Raw genomic sequence first — 17,443 nt, forward strand, 5'->3', positions numbered from 1 at the left:
CCTGTCACTGTTTCGCTCTTGTCTCCCAGGCTGGAGTGCAGTGGCATGATCTTGGCTCACTGCAACTCCCACCTCCCAGGTTCAGGTGACTCTTCTGACTCAGCCTCACAAGTAGGTGGGATTACAGGTGCCCGCCACCATGCCTGGCTAATTTTTATATATTTAGTAGAGACAGGGTTTCACCATGTTGACCAGGCTGGTCTTGAACTTCTGACCTCAGGTGATCCACCCACCTTGGCCTCCCAAAGTGCTGGGATTACAGGGGTGAGCCACCGTGCCCAGCCCTGGAGAGGGAGACATTTTAACATGCTCCAACAATGCCCAATGTGACAACAGTCATGACAGCAGAAGCACAGGCTGCTACAAGATCACACAAGAGGCTGAGTGCCATTCTACCTACGACTTGAAGGTGCTGTCCTTATTCAATATATAGCCTGGCTTCTAGACCACAGCTCTGGGGACTCCGGTAAGGACACATGTATCTCACACACATTTGAAGTTTCAAAATCGACAGATAGGAAGAAATGTCATGGAACTGTACCTCCATATCTTGAGACAGCTTAGATGTCTTTAGGCCAACATAGTACTGAAAGTAGTAAATTAAATACAAAAACGAAAAGGCAGAACAATGTTTCATTTTACTGGCAGATAATTAACTAGGGCTAAATGTCTTTTATCACTTCATCCTAGCAACAAGATAAAAATGTATCTTGACCAAAAATAAAATAGTTATCCTTTGAATGTGCATGTGCTCTATGCCTAATGAATAGTCTTTTGTTTTCCCAGGATAATAACCACTCCACGTATTCCTCAGAAGCACCGCGAGTTCAGTCTTAAGTACAGAAACAAAGAATACACCCAAGCTCTCCAGTTTCTTCCACACCAGAGATTAGAATTAATCAGCTCAGAGGTGTCTGGTAAAGGAAAGCAAATTAACTTGATAGCGTTGTCTAACAACAGCAAGAAGAGAAACTTAAGAGGCAGAAGTGGACATGGAAGGGTTGTTTAGAGAACGCATCCCATGAATGACTCACTCCCATGTCATACTCACAACATTGTGGGCAACACGGTCATGATTTCCAATCCTGTTGCTTCAATCAATGACTTTCCATTCCTGCAGTCACTGAAATCATCTCCCGCTAGCAGCTTATGACCTGAGGTCAGGACATATATTGTACCACTTGTATCACCCACAGTGCTACTGTCAGAGGCATTCCAACCACAGCAACTCCATTTTAAGTGAGGGCTAGGAAAATGAGGCTGGAACTTGCCGGGCTGCGTTCCCACAGAGTTACGCATTCCTTGTCTCTAGATGTTGATGGTTAGGGGAACAAACTAATAATGTTTACTAAACAAACCCAAACTTGGGGGTGTCCAGATATCCTGATATCTGGAGAACAAAGGCATTCCTAATTTTGCTTTAAAGATAGTAATATCGATTCTTGCAAAATATAGTAATTAAGAAAATTAATCATTTATCACAAACCCTTATAGCAGAACACATGTACCCACATATACAAGCATTGTACCTAGAGTGGATGCGTTCCTCCTCTTACTTTCAGGAACGTCCTAGTCTGTCTACGGAGTAGCTGTACTTTCAGCACTTTACTTTCTTAATAAACTTGCTTTTACTTTGCACTGCACACTTTCCCTGAATTCTTTCTTGCGCAAGATCCAAGAATCCTCTCTTGGGGTCTAGATCTGGAGCCCTTTTCTGTAACACTGCCATGGACTCTGAGGGTAACATACAGACACAATGCGACCTGAATGATTGAATCACATGCAAGTAAGGCAATGTTACTCTAGGAAGGGCAAATATTTACCTGCCAATAATATTAGCCCTGTTATCTTCTTGGAATGCAAAATTCTACAATTATATATTTGTTTTTTGAATCATAATCACCAGACACTTGTCTCATTCAAAAAGAATAAAAAAATAGCTGTTTTATATTCATCATTTTGAAGGCTAGTCTTGACTGAGCATTTGCTGTACACTAGCCCCTGGGCTAAGCATGTCACGTGTATTAGGTGCTATGTGACGGTGGATACAATTATCACTGCCATTTTATACACGGAGGAACCAAGGAGAAAGGAAGCTCAATTCCACATCTATCTGAAAAATAGGTAAATGGAGAGCCTGATTTCAAACATTGCTTCCTCTACACCAAAACCCATGTTCTTAACCATTAGGCTAACCTCAGGTTTCATTCTCTCTCTCTGTGTGTGTGTGTGTGTGTGTTTTGTTTTTTTAGAGATCTTTATAATTATTTGTTTTTGTTTTTCATATTGTTTTGAGACAGAGTCTTACTCTGTTTCCAGGCTGGGGTGCAGTGGCACAATCTCAACTCACTGCAACCTCTACCTTTCAGGTTCAAGTGATTCTTCTACCTCAGCCTCCCAAGTAGCTGGGACTACAGGTGTGCATCACCACAGCCAGCTTATTTTTGTATTTTTAGTGGAGATGGGGTTTCCCCATGTTGGCCAGGCTGGTCTCGATCTCTTGACCTTGTGATCCGCCCGCCTCGGCCTCCCAAAGTGCTGGGATTACAGGCATGTGCAACCGTGCCCAGCCTGTCATTCATATTTTAAATCAATGTACACACTTCTTAATGTGTGAACTGAAGAGACTGGTCAAGAATTTACACTTTGAGACAAATGTATGGTCGATATCAGAAATTATTAAATTATATAAAGTGATTAGCTGATTTCTATCACTGCTAAGGATGGATGAGAGTAAATAATCTCCTTATTTCCGTTTTGTAGGAAAAGTTAAATTAGCTATAGGAAACAAGGCCTTCAATACTCTGCCAGTTTATGTAGGGAATTCATAATATTTTCCTGAAAACCTTTTAAGAATATGTCAGTCTTCTCTGAGAAGTAGAGTGATGAGCACGATGAAATCTAAGGTGGGGAGGGAGAAGGCTTCCATAAAAGTGAGTTTTAAACCCACAAACTGTCAATGAAACACTTGAGAGATTATTTCTGTGTTATGTGGCCTAAAATATATGCTTCCCAAATGTACTTTAGTGACTTGTGAATCATTGAAGATACTTTCAAATTAATGGTTTTCTGTAAGATACTATATTCAAATCCCCATCACCAGCATAGCAACATTCTAAGATATAAACTTTTAAGATGTAATACATTTTTATTTCTATTCTTCTCCCTTTTCTCAATACAATCCATTAACCTTTTTTCCCCAGAGAGTGACTCCAGTTGTTTAAAAAGGAAATCACACACAATGAGGTCCCTGAAATGAAATTCTTTAAGAAGAAAAATATTAGTTTACTGGAGTTGAGACTTTTCCCATAACACATTGGAATACACATTATTTCACTCATTAGAATTCGATATCTCTGAGGTGGAATAAGATAAGAGCTATGGCGTGTTGTTAAGAGAATTCCTATTTTTATTGAACAGTAAAGAAGTGGTTTAGCTTATTGATAATTCCAGCTCCCCACAGCCCACATAATCTTGATTGCCAAGATATGTTTGGTTTGTGGTTGTTTACTATTGTGTGTATGATATACATGTGTCTGCCTGTTTAGATTAAAGCTCTAATTTCTGCATTACTGCATACTCCATCCTTTTCACAGGGGCACGATTCCTGGGTTGAGATTACTTCTCAACTCTGAGCTTCCAGATGTTAACAGAAGAACAACACAAGGAAGACGAGTTCCCATATTTCCAAATGAAATGAGGCAGAACAAATGAAAGAGGATCCTTTGGCTAGTGCAGAGAACTGCAAGTGTACGTTACTAAGAGGTATAGCCTTGTCTGTGCAAACACAGTAACTCATGTCAAATAAATTGTACTTTTTGCAGGAAAGAACTCTAGCTCTGGGTTTTCCAAGCTAAATTGCATGAAAACACACAATCCTTTTTCTTCTTATTTGAACTGTTAGATGACGGCCAAATTACCAGAAAGACCAAAGGCAGTTTGCAGCCTTTAACAACTGAAAGGACTTATTGCTTCCAATTTAGGAACACAAAAGATTCTGTGTCTACTCCAAACACTCCCAGGTCCTATGCATTTCCCATTGGTTCTGTGAAGACAGAATGCCTGTAAGTAAAAAGAATTATCACAAATTTTTCTAGAATTTCAGAAATGGAGAATATGTTGTGCAAACAGACATAAGGAGTTACTTTCCACAGGACTTAAAACAACAGGGACAGTTGTCTCTGTCTCTTTGGTCAAATGTGGTCCCATTGTCCTTGACTTCTCAGTGTCATTCACTCCTATTAGACTGGCAGGAATTATTTTACAGATCCAGTCAAAAGCCATTAAGTCTACAAAGGTAGTCAAGTCCTGTTTCCCAGCTCTGCCTTGGAGAACCCAAGGGAGGTAATGCATCTATTTTTCAATACCTGAGACCATTTTGTTTCCAACCTAAATTGCACTTAGGTGTGGTTTTGGGGTATAATATCTCCACTCATCTTGTTCTTGTTTCCACAATTCTACTATTAATACAGAGCTTAGGAAACGTAATTGCAGTGTGTGGTAGACAGTGATTTTCATTAACTACACTGAAGAAAACTGTTTAGGGAGAGACATTTCTTTTGCATTGATTCAATCAAAATGACTTGGAAGAAAAGGTTGTGCTTATTAAGTTCTTTACAAAAACATAACTGCTAAAATTTAAATTCTTTCTCAACAGATTTTTAAAAATCGGTATATAATCTCCTCAGATTTTGTCATTTATGAATATTTTTGTTCTGCTCAGTTTCTTTGAAATAAGTCTATTGGCTTTTCTTTTTTTTTTTTTAATGAAATAGGAGGAAATTTCTACGCGGAGGTAGAGAATGTCATCAAAAACGCTATCCACATGACATGGAGTTGCCTAGCAATGCTAGGGGAATTAAAAGGGGAAAGCAATAACAAAACAGAATGTAGTGAAATTAGAATAGGGTGCACTGTGGAACTGGCTTGCAATAGTTAAAGAGGTCTTTATATGAGAAGGGATATAAGATTTTTCTAGCAGTGGTAAAAGAAATGGCTGATCATTTAACAATGTTCTTTCTCTCTTTCATTTGGAAGAGTTTGCCCAATGGGATTCGACTATTTTGAGTTCATTGCTGGGCAAAATCTAGGACAGAGACATCTGATGATAAAACATACAGCCCCAGTGAGCCACTGGTATTTGAGTCCTTTTTAATTGTACTAATTGAGCAAAAGACACATAAACCTGTCATACTCTGCCATTGTTTTGTAGGCTTTTGCTTATATGGTAGATGTCATTCCCTTGGTTGCCCTCTCCCAAACTCCAGTGTCTTCCTTTGAATTTTTAATGTCAATGTAAATGAGACTGCTTTTGTCTCTGACTCAACCTCTCCCAGCACCAGGCCTATCCATCTAGGTCTCTCCTGGGTCCCAGTCTTGGGAGTACAAGATCAGAGACATTCCTGAAACCAAGATTCAATTTGTTCTCTACTTTCCCCATCAAAATGCCAAATCCTTCCTTCAAAATGAAAACTGTACCCACAATCCTGGAAATGTCTGTCATTGCTTGCTATAAACTTTTGTCTAACAGTGCCAGAAACATGACCCAAGTTAAGGGGTTGGCTTTTATGAAGATGGAAGAAATGGTCAGGAATAAAGAAATTCTAATGATATTTGTATAGGATGATACACATGGGTGATGGAAACCCTAAGTAGATTCATAATGGAAAATGAAGAGCCATGTACTTCAATCCATCCTTATGTCAGCAAGAAAACCTGTCAATATTTTGATCTGGGAGAAAAGTATAGAAATCTATAGGCAAAAGTGGTTTATGATGTTGAAGAAATTCATCTGAAGGAGAAGTCAGGAGATCTGGGTTCTTGAAACAGCTATGCCATGAACTCATTGTATCTCTTGAATCTTAACATTTTCAATGTGCAAAATAGGGCTGTTAGATTATCATTAAGCTCTCTCCCAGTTCTTACATTTAGATTCTAGGATTCTAACATGCTTTGGTCTGAAGAACAACATCTCTAAGAGGGCACTTTTTTTTTCTACCTCCTACTAATTCCAATTTGGAATGAATAGGGAATTATCATAGGATTTTAGGTGTTTCTCTACTTTTTGGACTTTTGAATTTACACTGCAATCCTACAGTAGTTCAGAACTGTGTAAGGATTAGCACCCTTTCTTTACATGTAAATAAGATGTTTAGTTCTTGGCCCTTTTCTATATTGATAGAGTTTTACCTACAGATCTTTTTGAGATAATGTTTTCCTTTTGCTTTGAAACACAGCATCCCCTGGTTACTTCTATTGTTTTCTTTTCTTTTCTTTTTTTTTTCTTTTTTTTTTTTGAGACAGAGTCTTGCTCTGCTCTGTTGTCCAGCTGCAGTGCAGTGGTACGATCTTGGCTCTCTGCAACCTCCACAGTTCAAGCGATTTTCCTGCCTTAGCCTCCTGAGTAGCTGGGACTACAGGTGCCCACCACCACCCCCAGCTAATTTTTGTATTTTTATTAGCGATGGGGTTTCACCATATTGGCCAGGCTGGTCTCAAACCCCTGACCTTGTGGTCCACCCACTTCAGCCTCCCACAGTGCTGGGATTACAGGAGTCACCGTGCCTGGCTCCCCTGGTTACTTCTTTGCTGAAGGCTGATACGCCTGTCTCTGTCTTCTGAAGAGGTATATCTCTAGGTCTACTTCCTTTTCATATTGACCCTTCCCCTCTAACAACTCTTCCACCCACATGGCTTCATTCTTTACTAATGATTCTCAAATCTACTCTTCTACCACCTAATTCTATCAAGTTCCAAATCTACATCTCTTCATTATATACCATAAGCACTTCAAATTTAGATTGTCAAACTATGATCTCAGATTTTTCTCCTTGTTAATGCAATTACTTACATTCTGGTTGTTATTTCTGTGCCGTCCCCCCTCTCAAACCAATCTTACCTTCTCTCACCTGAATTATCCATGTCTCCTAGCTCCCTTGTTCTGGTGTCTGCTTACCAACGTTTCTTCCAGATTCATTCTTTAAAGCAGAGCTCCAGCCACTGCATACCCGTCTATCAATATGATCGTTCACCACAACCAAAATACCCATAAAACTAAGGACTCCACACTCTTATTTGAGGACTTTCATACCATTGATTAAACTGAATTTTCTAGCCACTGGCTGCTATTCTTGTGCATAAATTTTATATTTCAACAAAACCAAACGTTTTGCTGAACATATACTAAGCTTTCTTCATTTACTAATGTTTGTGACCTTCAGGCCACTAAAACTCCTCTCTCCCCTATAGAGTGTGACATCAATTATGTCCATCTTAGTTACATATTCATCAATGTCCCTTTCTACTGCTATCAAGTTTACAATACGTTTCCTGATAGTCCTAGTTAGATGTAATTTAAGACACAAATCTTCCGTAGAATCATATTCTTCTCTTCAGATATTTATCCTAACTTCATCTGCACTGCATTTATGGGTATATTTGTCTTATCTCTAACATTACCTGTAACACCTACCTATATGGGCTATTATCTTATCTCTCTCTGAATACTCTGTAATACTCTGAATACCTTGTTATATAGAATATCATTGCTATATAGTTAATAAAGTAGGCTGACTTGAAACTTCAGAGTTATACTGATGTTTTCTGACTTATTCAAAAATCTGATATCTAGTGAGTTGACCAAGTCAAGTAGTTGACCATCTAAAAAAATCAACAATCTAATGTGTGACCTGTTACGGGAAGTCAGGGACCCCGAATGGAGGAACCGGCTGGAGCCGTGGCAGAGGAACATAAATTGTGAAGATTTCATCATAATATGGACATTTATCAGTTCTCAAATAATACTGTTATAATTTCTTATGCCCGTCTTTAATCTCTTAATCCTGTTATATTTGTAAGCTGAAGATGTACGTCACCACAGGACCACAGTGATAATTGTATTAACTGTAAAAATTGATTGTAAAACACATGTGTTTGAACAATATGAAATCAGTGCACCTTGAAAAAGAACAGAATAACAGTGATTTCTAGGGAACAAGGGAAGATAACCATAAGGTCTGACTGCCTGTGGGGTTGGGCAAAAAGAGTCATATTTCTCTTCTTGCAGAGAGCCTATAAATGGACATGCAAGTAGGAAACATATCGCTAAATTCTTTTCCTAGCAAGAAATATGAATATTAATACCCTAAGAAAAGATTGTGTTCCTGTGAGGAGGTCTATAAATGGCCACTCTGGGAATGTTTGTCTTATGCAGTTGAGATAAGGACTGAGATATGCCCTGGTCTCCTGCAGAACCCTCAGGCTTACTGAGTTCCTGTAGAAAACTCAGGGTTTGGAAAACTCAGCCATGGTAAATTTGTGGTCAGACTGGTTCTCTACTCTCAAATCCTGTTTTCTGAAGTTTAAGATGTTTATCAAGACAATACGTGCACCGCTGAACACAGACCCTTATCAGTGGTTCTGCTTTTGCCCTTTGCTCTGTGATCTTTGTTGGACCCTTATCAGTGGTCCTGCTTTTGCCCTTTGCCCTGTTCCTGCAGAAGCATGTGATCTTTGTTAGACCCTTATCAGTAGTTCTGCTTTTTACTCTTTGAAGTATGTGATCTTTGTACCTACTCTCTGTTCTTACACTGCCTCCCCTTTTGAAACCCTTAATAAAAACTTGCTGGTCTGAGACTTGGGCAGGCATCACGGTCCTACCGATATGTGATGTCACATCTAGTGGTCCAGCTGTAAAATTCCTCTCTTTATACTGTCTCTCTTTATTTCTCATCCGGCTCACACTTATAGAAAATAGAAAGAACCTACGTTGAAATATTGGGGGTAGGTTCTCCCAATAGTGACCAGATTAGATCTTGTCTGAGAAAGCAAAGTTCAAAAGCATGTATTATTTCTGTCAACATTAAAATATAAAAAGGTATACATTTTGAAGGCTTTGAGTCAAATTATCTCACTTTGACATCCAGGGCAAGCACTTTACTTAATCTCTTTGAGCCTTAGTTTCCTTGTCTATAACAAGGTAATAATAGCATTATCTACTGCAGGGGACTGTTGAAGAAAACTGAACAAGATAATAATGCCTGTCAAGTGCTTAAAGTCTGATATATAGTGAGTACTCAATATGTATTAGCTAGTATAATAATAATTTCCATCATCACCACTTATCAGCCAAATTCACCAATAATTTACTAATAATGTAAAGATGGTCCCACAATTCTTTCATATTGGAGATCCTGCTAGAATATGGTAACCTAATTTGGGATCTGCCACTACACCATAGTCAAAAAAAAAAAAAAAAAAAAAAGGACTCAGAAACCAACTGTGGAGAATAAAGTGCAAAGAATAAAATCTAGGAAAGATTAAAGAAACTCAGATCATGCTGCTTAACAAGGGGTTTGATGCAAGATTTAATATTTGTCCTAAAAAATATTCAGAATTCTGCAAACAAAAACAGTGACTCCCTGGTTTTATTTCCAGGGATATTCACTTCCATTAACTTCCAAATTTTTAAACACCAAAATTTGGTGTTTAAAGTTATATACAGCAAGAAAAAAAATGCCTCTGCATCATATTAGAAGAGACTACCAAGGCAGCTGTGGGGTCATTTGAAGAAAATAATTGTATCTTATATGCCGGGAGTGATGTAACTATGACCTCATTCACACGAGGCGATGGTGGGGAGGCGGTGATTTCCAGTCTTTCCCAGATACATAACCACAGGAGAACCCAAAGAATCACCATGGCTGCTTCTGACTGCTGCACGTTCCTACCTGAGCTCTCGTCCAGACTCTCTTCAGAGACATGCTCGTTCTGATGGACCCACTCGCCGTTGCATTTGAAGAATATCTGCATGGCTGGCCTCGCTTTGCACCTGAGTGCAATAGGGTTGCTCTTGATAATATAAGCATCATCTGGCTCCTCTATGAAATGAGGCAGTGTCCCGGGAGCTGATGGGATGGACTCAGGAAGGGCTTCGCCATTGTCAGTTCCTGTGAAATCAAAGAGGACATCAGAACACAGCCTACACTGATAGCACATACACCAGGACACAATGGCAAACCCACACCAGCTCTAAGATTCTGTGCTGGACAAATCTCCACTGTATTAATAAAGCATGCTTGTAGAACTGGTGTAGATGAATTATCTTCTAGAAGGTGAACTAAGAGGATACAGGGCCTCCAGCTAGCCATGGCTTCAGTGTTATTGGATGAAGCATTAAAATGAATAGGACACCCCTCAAATTTCTGTTTTGAATCTGAGCATCTTTGCAGAAACAACTGAGATAAACATCTGTGAGGTGAGAGGCTCTGGTGAATGGTTATCTGAAAGGGCTAAGCACAACCTCAAGCTGCTTCAAAACTGAAAAAATGGTAAGAATAGATGTTGTTCTCCCACACATGTATGTGGATGACAAGGATGATGACAGAGGATACTCAGCCATAAAATATAGTCAAAAGATTCCAAATAGTCTGCTTTCTTTACCTATGAAACTGTGGAGATTGTCTGGCAATCTGTCTTGGATCTTGGATAACTCACCAGCTCACCGCCCCTTCAAAGGGAATGTGATTCCATTCTGCTTGCCTTTGGCCCACCCTCTGCCCCCAGCAACCTTCCACCATATATGATGGACTGCACTACCGAGGGTGAGAACTAACAGAAATCACTAATAGTTCTGAGCTTATAGCCAGCAGCTATAATTACATTTGTTCAAGTGAAAGGAATAAACTGGACTCTCCCCTAACCTTAGGAAATGGAGGAAGCAATATAAAAAGGTAAGTGCAGGAGGGAAAACTGTACTTCCCTGTTTCTTCATAGAGTGAGCAAAGACTTAAGTCCCAGGAAACTGCCACAAAATCAAAGGCAGGAGGATGTGATTGCTGAGCACAGTGAATAGGACAAGGAAGAGTGGCATCTTGTACCCTGAAAAGGCCCACCCTCAATCTGGGTGGGTACCATCTAATCAGCTGCCAGTGTGGCCAGAATAACAGCAGGTAGAAGAACGTGGAAAGACTAGACTGGTTGATCTTCTGGCCTATATCTTTCTCCCATGCTGGATGCTTCCTGCCTTTGAACATCAGACTCCAAGTTCTTCAATTTTTGGGACCTGAACTGGCTTCCTTGCTCCTCAGCTTGCAGATGGCCTATTGTGGGACCTCACCTTGTAATCCTGAGTCAATACTCCTTAAGCAACTCCCCTTTGTATATACATCTATCCTATTAGTTCTGTCCTTCTAGAGAACCCCGCCTAATGCACTCACCCATCAGATCCAACTCTCTGAAAAGACTCTGGGAAAGGGGTGCATCTTGTGGCCTTACCTGGTTTTCTGCATGCCATCGATGCAGTTGTGACCAGAGCCTCTTGCTATTCATGCTTAAGTCAAGAACCCAAATCAGAAAGCACTGTCAATGGTAAACCTAATTCATTAAAAACAGGAGTATTGCTCTGACTGGGCATGGTGGCTCACGCCTGTAATCCCAACACTTTGAGAAGCCTAGGCAGGCAGATCACTTGAGGTCAGGAGTTTGAGACCAGCCTGGCCAACATGGCAAAACCCCATCTCTACTAAAAATAAAAATAGTATCCAGGCGTGGTGGCATGTGTCTGTAATCTCAGCTACTTGAGAGACTGAGGCAGCAGAATCACTTGAACCTGGGAGGCAGAGGTTGAAGTGAGCCAAGATCCTGCCACTGCACTCCAGCCTGGGCGCCAGAGTGAAGTGAGGCTCTGTCTAAATTAAAAAAAAAAAAAAAAAAAAAAGAGTAATGTTCTGTTTCAGAACTACAGGAGGAATTCTTAAAAGTAAAAAGAGGTACAAAGGCTCAGACTTCAAGAGGTATTTTGTATAAGCAAGAAAATAAAAGACACCAAGTTAGTAAATGGCTCCTAACGACTGGGAACACACATGCACAGTTTGCCACTGGAACAAATTAAACGTAACTATAACTTGATTCTTCCAAATAAGATTTTTTTTCCCATTAAATACATCAGCTTAAGAGGAGGAAAAACAGCCTCACATAACAAAGAGTTTAAGAGACTATAAGCCTTGAAATGTATTTGCAATGGAAAAGCTAACTCACATTCAAGTAATTGTCAGCATAAAAAAATCGTACAGCAAATATTCTAAAAACTAAGGGCAAACAGTTTATGTCAAAAGTATAATAAAGTCAGAAAATAAAATGTGTATATGTCACAGGAAGTAAGCAGGGTTTTGGGGTAGAATCTCAGATGTAGTTTTTTAAAAAGTATTTTAATTGTATTTAAAATGGATTTCACAAAATAAATCACATATTGTTTTGTTACTGAATGCTTATGCAAATTTCTATCTTCAACAAATACCAAGTCCCCGCAGGCTTTTGTAAATCCATACGTTAGAGGAAATGACAAAAGTATTAAAAGATTTTATATGAACATCAACTGCTTACACTCCCATTAGAGGCTTTAGTTCTGTCCAATTCATTGTTCAATTCATAAAAGGGCCACTTGATAAACAATATATACCCAAACTTACAGTGGTGGGCTGAGTAGACAGGCACAGACGTGCAATCTGAATGAAGCATTTTTGCTTTACTAGTAATGAGGCATGAATATGTCTATTTATCTGGCATAAATAAATGCCAAATAAGTAAAGGCACTAGATCATGTAATAGATCAAGTTTTAACCATTCAACTCACAAAACACAGAGAGATCTACAGGCAGTTAGGTTCCCCTTCTCCCATTTTAATAAATGTCCTTTAGATAAAGTAGCCTGTTCAGCCTGCATCTGAAAGAGCAGGAGAGTGGAATGGACAAGCCTGAGGGTAACTGTCCTAGCTACCCAAGGATCCCCCTTAAGGATCAATCTTAAGCCAGGCACAACTCATGCCTGTAATCCCAGCACTTTGGGAAGCAAAGGCGAGAGGACCACTTGAGCCCAGGAGTTTGAGAACTGCCTGGACAACATAGTGAGACCCTCTTCTCTACAAAAAAATTAAAAAATAAAAAAATTAGCTGGGTGCATGCCTGTAGTCCCAGCTGCTTGGGAGGTTGAAGTCGGGGGGCTCACTTGAGCTCAGGAGGTAGAGGCTCCAGTGAGTCAAGATCACACCACTGGCATTCCAGCCTGGGTGACAGAGACAGAGAGAGACCCTGTTCCAGAAATCAATAAAGAAAAAGGAATCAGTTAGCATTCAGAGGATGACAAAAAGGTAGAATGTGACATTACATTTTTATTATTAAATAAATATAAAAAGGGCTGGGATCCATGAAAATAAGAAACAAAGGAAAATGATTTATTAGAGTGGCAGTGGGAAGGTGAGGGATTGTAGGTACATATTTGTATACATATCACTGTTTATTTGTATCCGTCTAACAAATGAGGTAGGTGAAAAGAAGAATCTTTTTTTTCTTTTTTTTTTGCTTTGTATAGTGAGGTGCTGGGAGTGGTTACTGCCTATCCCTGTACCTCGCCCCGCCTTCTCACACCCCAAGTTCCACACTGGGTCAGGCTTTCATTCCTGGTGCAGCAAAGCCCTGCCCAGCTCAGCAGGGGGCTTCCCTCCAGCAAGAGGGCTTCCTCCCCTCAGCAGGCTGCCTCTCCGGGAGGACACCCTTCTTCATCCCACAGGGCAGTCAGTCACCTCTCTCCCTGCCTCTCCAACCCACACTTGCCAACCATGCTCAGCCCTGCCCAGTAGTTTTGAACTGAATTCTTCAGGAAATCATCAATTCTTTCAGTAAAAGGGAAGGCTAGGAAAGAAAGACGAACAGGAACTGAAGTGGAAACTTTTAAGGGGCTTATAAATTGCTGACAGATTCTATTCTTTGGGACAGGGTGACAAGAGGTCACTTACTTTAATAGTTTTACGCAAGACTGCATGAATGCTTTTTTTCCTTCAAGATAAATTTATTCATAATCTCAACACATATGCCACAACTCCACTTTATAATTCAGAGAAAAGTTTTAAATTCTGGTCGGACAAATGGCTGGTGACTGATCCAGCCATCTGCCTCCTTCCATACCACATTCACAGCAGAGGCTGGAAAAATAACAGACTCAGATGACCTACTTGCAGGTCAGCATGGTCAGGTGACACTGGTTTAGCACATGAGTCATAAACAGAGGCTTCTGTGAAAGCTTATATTTCCCTGATATAAAGAATAGGTGTGACCAGGTGTGGTGGCTCATGCCTGCAATCCCAGCACTTTGGGAGGCGGAGGTGGGGGGATCACCTGAGGTCAGGAGTTTGAGACCAGCCCGGCCAACATGGTGAAACCCTGTCTCTACTAAAAATACAAAAATAAGCCAGGTGTGGTGGCGCACGCCTGTCATCCCAGCTACTCAGGAGGCTGAGGAAGGAGAATCACTTGAACTCGGAAGGCGGAGGTTGCAGTGAGCCGAGATCACACCGTTGCATACCAGGCCTGAGTGAGAGAGAGAGACTGTCTTAAAAGAAAAAAAAAAAAAAAAAAAAAAAAAAAAAAATAGGTGTGGTTGGTATTGTCCTTTCTCCTGTTTGTTCCTGACTTACCTGGGGAAGTTCGGGAGGAAAAGTCCAACAGGAATCCAGAAGTTCCAGCACAGACATCACTGAGAGCTTTAACTAACACCAGGATCATCCACCCCCAGATAATATATTGCAGCTTTTTTTTTTTTTTTTTTTTTTTTTATGATCCCTACTTATTTAAAGCAACTGATAGATTGTCTGTTGTGACAGAAAACATTCCTCACTGATACAGCTGCATCTTCCTTCTTACACAAAGCCAGCACTCCAAGCTTCACTTAATTAAATCCTAATGCCATCAGCTGTTCAGGAAAGAACCTTGGTAGGCTAAGGAACGTGGAAACTCCGTTAGCAGAAAGTCAAAATAAGAGCTGCCATTTACCAAGTGACTACAGATTGTGGTAATAAGTCTTCTACATGGATTTGATCATTTAAGAGACACAGAAACTCTCCGAGGTGGGTGTCACTGTGCAACTGAGAAGATGCTTTAATTATGTGCCTTGTCTAAGGCTGCACTGACAGTAATTGGTGGGCTCAGAACTTGAATGCAGGTCTCTGATTCCAGCCACCTCAGAATTCCATTTTGTTTCAGAGGAATAGACTCTTACAAGTCTGATACTCTAATTTAGTGAATGCCTGTCGTAGGGTAATAGGGTGCAGTTCATAAAACCAAAAGATGATATAGAAACACACATTATCTGTGAGTCACTGCTTCACTTACAATAAGTGTGACATTTACCTTAAAGATCATTTGGTTAATCTGTCAGCTGGACTGCGATTCCAGGTCAGGATGGGTGTGTTAGGAACCCTTCCCAAAGAAGGCCTTGAGAAAATAAATATTTTTGAGAACTAGCGTTCTACTAACTATATTTAACTGACTAGACATGCTCACCAAAGTCAGGAATAAAGAAGACAAAGAATCATTGTTTGAGAATAAAATAATAAGAATTTTTCTGTGTTTCATTTAGAAATAAATGTTTCTTTTAAAGCAGAAATATTTAACAACTAAAATTCCAATTAAAATATAAGGATGTGGTGAACGTTAGCAAGAAAAACAACTCGGCCAAAGGCAGTGCCATTCTATTAGGGTTAACCATAATAAACTGCCAATATTTGATCATTTGATGTGTTGTATTTGTAATGTAATTGGGCACAACGGGGCCCACAGTCATCCAAAATTGGGATTCATAAAATCCTGATCCATTGGATTATTAAGTGAAGTTGAGCATCAAGAGGTTTTGAGACATTCTAAATTATTTGTATACTTTTTTCTTAAGAGGATATTACTTTGAAATACATATCACTTTTTTTCTCCCTTTCTGTCTCCAAAGTGTGCTTGTCTTTTCACTATACAGGTATTTGTTTCAAAGTGTAAACAGGAACCACACCAAAAAGCAAAGACTAAATCTGCTAAAACTAAAGAAGTTTACATGAGAATCAAATACCCTGATAAAGTGTGCGTTAACTCTGTGACCTTGGGTGAGTAATTTAACCCTGATGTTCCATTTTTCTCATCCACAAAAATGGATGACTAAAATCTGTTGGTGTTTTGTGATGTTAAAATATATGTAAAAATAGAGTAAGTGGTTAAACGTTACATACATATTATGCAGCACCATGACCACCACCTTCAGCAGCATCACTGTGTGGACAAAGAATAGCATAAAAAGGAAACAATTACAATTATCATCCCTATGATTGCCATCCCCAAATTTATCCTAACATTTATAATTTGATTTTCTGATTGCTATTGTCATTTTCATCTCAGAATCTTAGTGATATGGACCCTTGCTTATAACACTTCTTTATAATTTGCTCCCTGTAGCTACATTAGTAAAATTCTGTTAGGTAAAAAATTCTGAACACATGCTGTGAAGCACTTATTCAATAAACATACAGTGAAATGGTTACACTGTACACCAGGCACATGACTATCTTGCAAAGCAGGCTAATACACAATGGGTTTCCTGTTGGCCAGGTCCCAAAACTATTGGCTTTAATATGCGAGTAGTTAATAAGCATAGGAGATTTCATAATATTCCAGAGACCCTCTCACTGCAATATGTAAATAGAGTAAGGCTCCTTAGAATTAGCTCTTTAACTTCCATTCATTTACTGTGAGTGTATTGGTCCACCGCAATGTGCAACTCAGAGCAGAAAGCCATAGCAGGAAAACCAAGTTACATAATCTAAAAGAGAATACAATAGAGCCAGGCTCTCTGCCTTTGTTTATGTAAATGTGACTTGTCTCCATATGGTTACTTAATTAGATAGAGGATGCATTTCGCCCATTTAATGCAGAACAGCAGCCAGAATTTTACATACCAAATATTTAATGCAATTTATGAAATACAGACTCTTTCCCTAGGCCCCAGTAAAAGTTTTTTATTTTTAACTTAAAAACTATTCTTTCTTCCTAACCTGTAATAAAAATGGAAATATTTTATATCATTGCATTTGCATCATTCACCTCACCTGTGCAAATCTTATATATGACTAAGATATTATTTTATTGAGCAGATCTTAAATCCTGCAGAATGAAAGATGGGAAACAGCGCTTAAGACACATTCAAAGAAACCAAAGAGCCATTCTTAGTTCCTTAAAGAACTTCAAATTTCAGTATACCCTACAAAAGCACATTCATTATTCTCCAATTTATCAGTTTAATACATTCAATGTATTTAACACATTTTTTTTTTTAAATAGACATGTATGCATGCCTACTAAGATTATACAATGTTCCAGGTACTAGGGATTCAAAGATGACTAAGACACAGTTACTTTCTGCCAGGAGCTCACAGACTAAAAATAGAGATAAATAGTAACAAATCTATGACAAGAATGCCTACAGTAAATTGGAAGTATATGCAAAGTGTCATCAGGTACAGAGGAGAGAGCCTAACTGTCCATGGGAGGGTTTATGGCTGGCATCACAGGGAAGATTATCCCTCATCACAGTCTGGATCAATGTGCTGACCAAGTGAGCAAGTTGGAGAAGGTAT

At 39.4% G+C, this 17,443-nt stretch overlaps 1 protein-coding gene across 7 annotated transcripts in view; it reads right to left on the minus strand.

The window, feature by feature from the left end:
* The window catches only part of UNC5D (unc-5 netrin receptor D), a 573,216-nt gene that overhangs the window by 238,673 nt on the left and 317,100 nt on the right, over window positions 1-17,443 (minus strand). For 6 of the 7 annotated variants that reach the window (XM_050801680.1, XM_050801685.1, XM_050801686.1 and 3 more), the window contains exon 2: window positions 9,729-9,947. In XM_050801680.1, the coding sequence (XP_050657637.1) occupies window positions 9,729-9,947 (219 nt within the window). Of the gene's footprint in view, window positions 1-9,728; window positions 9,948-14,467; window positions 15,447-17,443 lie in introns of those variants that run through there. The other variant, XM_050801687.1, reaches the window with a different exon arrangement.

This window comes from Macaca thibetana, chromosome 8, assembly GCF_024542745.1.
Source record: "Macaca thibetana thibetana isolate TM-01 chromosome 8, ASM2454274v1, whole genome shotgun sequence".
Lineage (NCBI taxonomy): Eukaryota > Metazoa > Chordata > Mammalia > Primates > Cercopithecidae > Macaca > Macaca thibetana.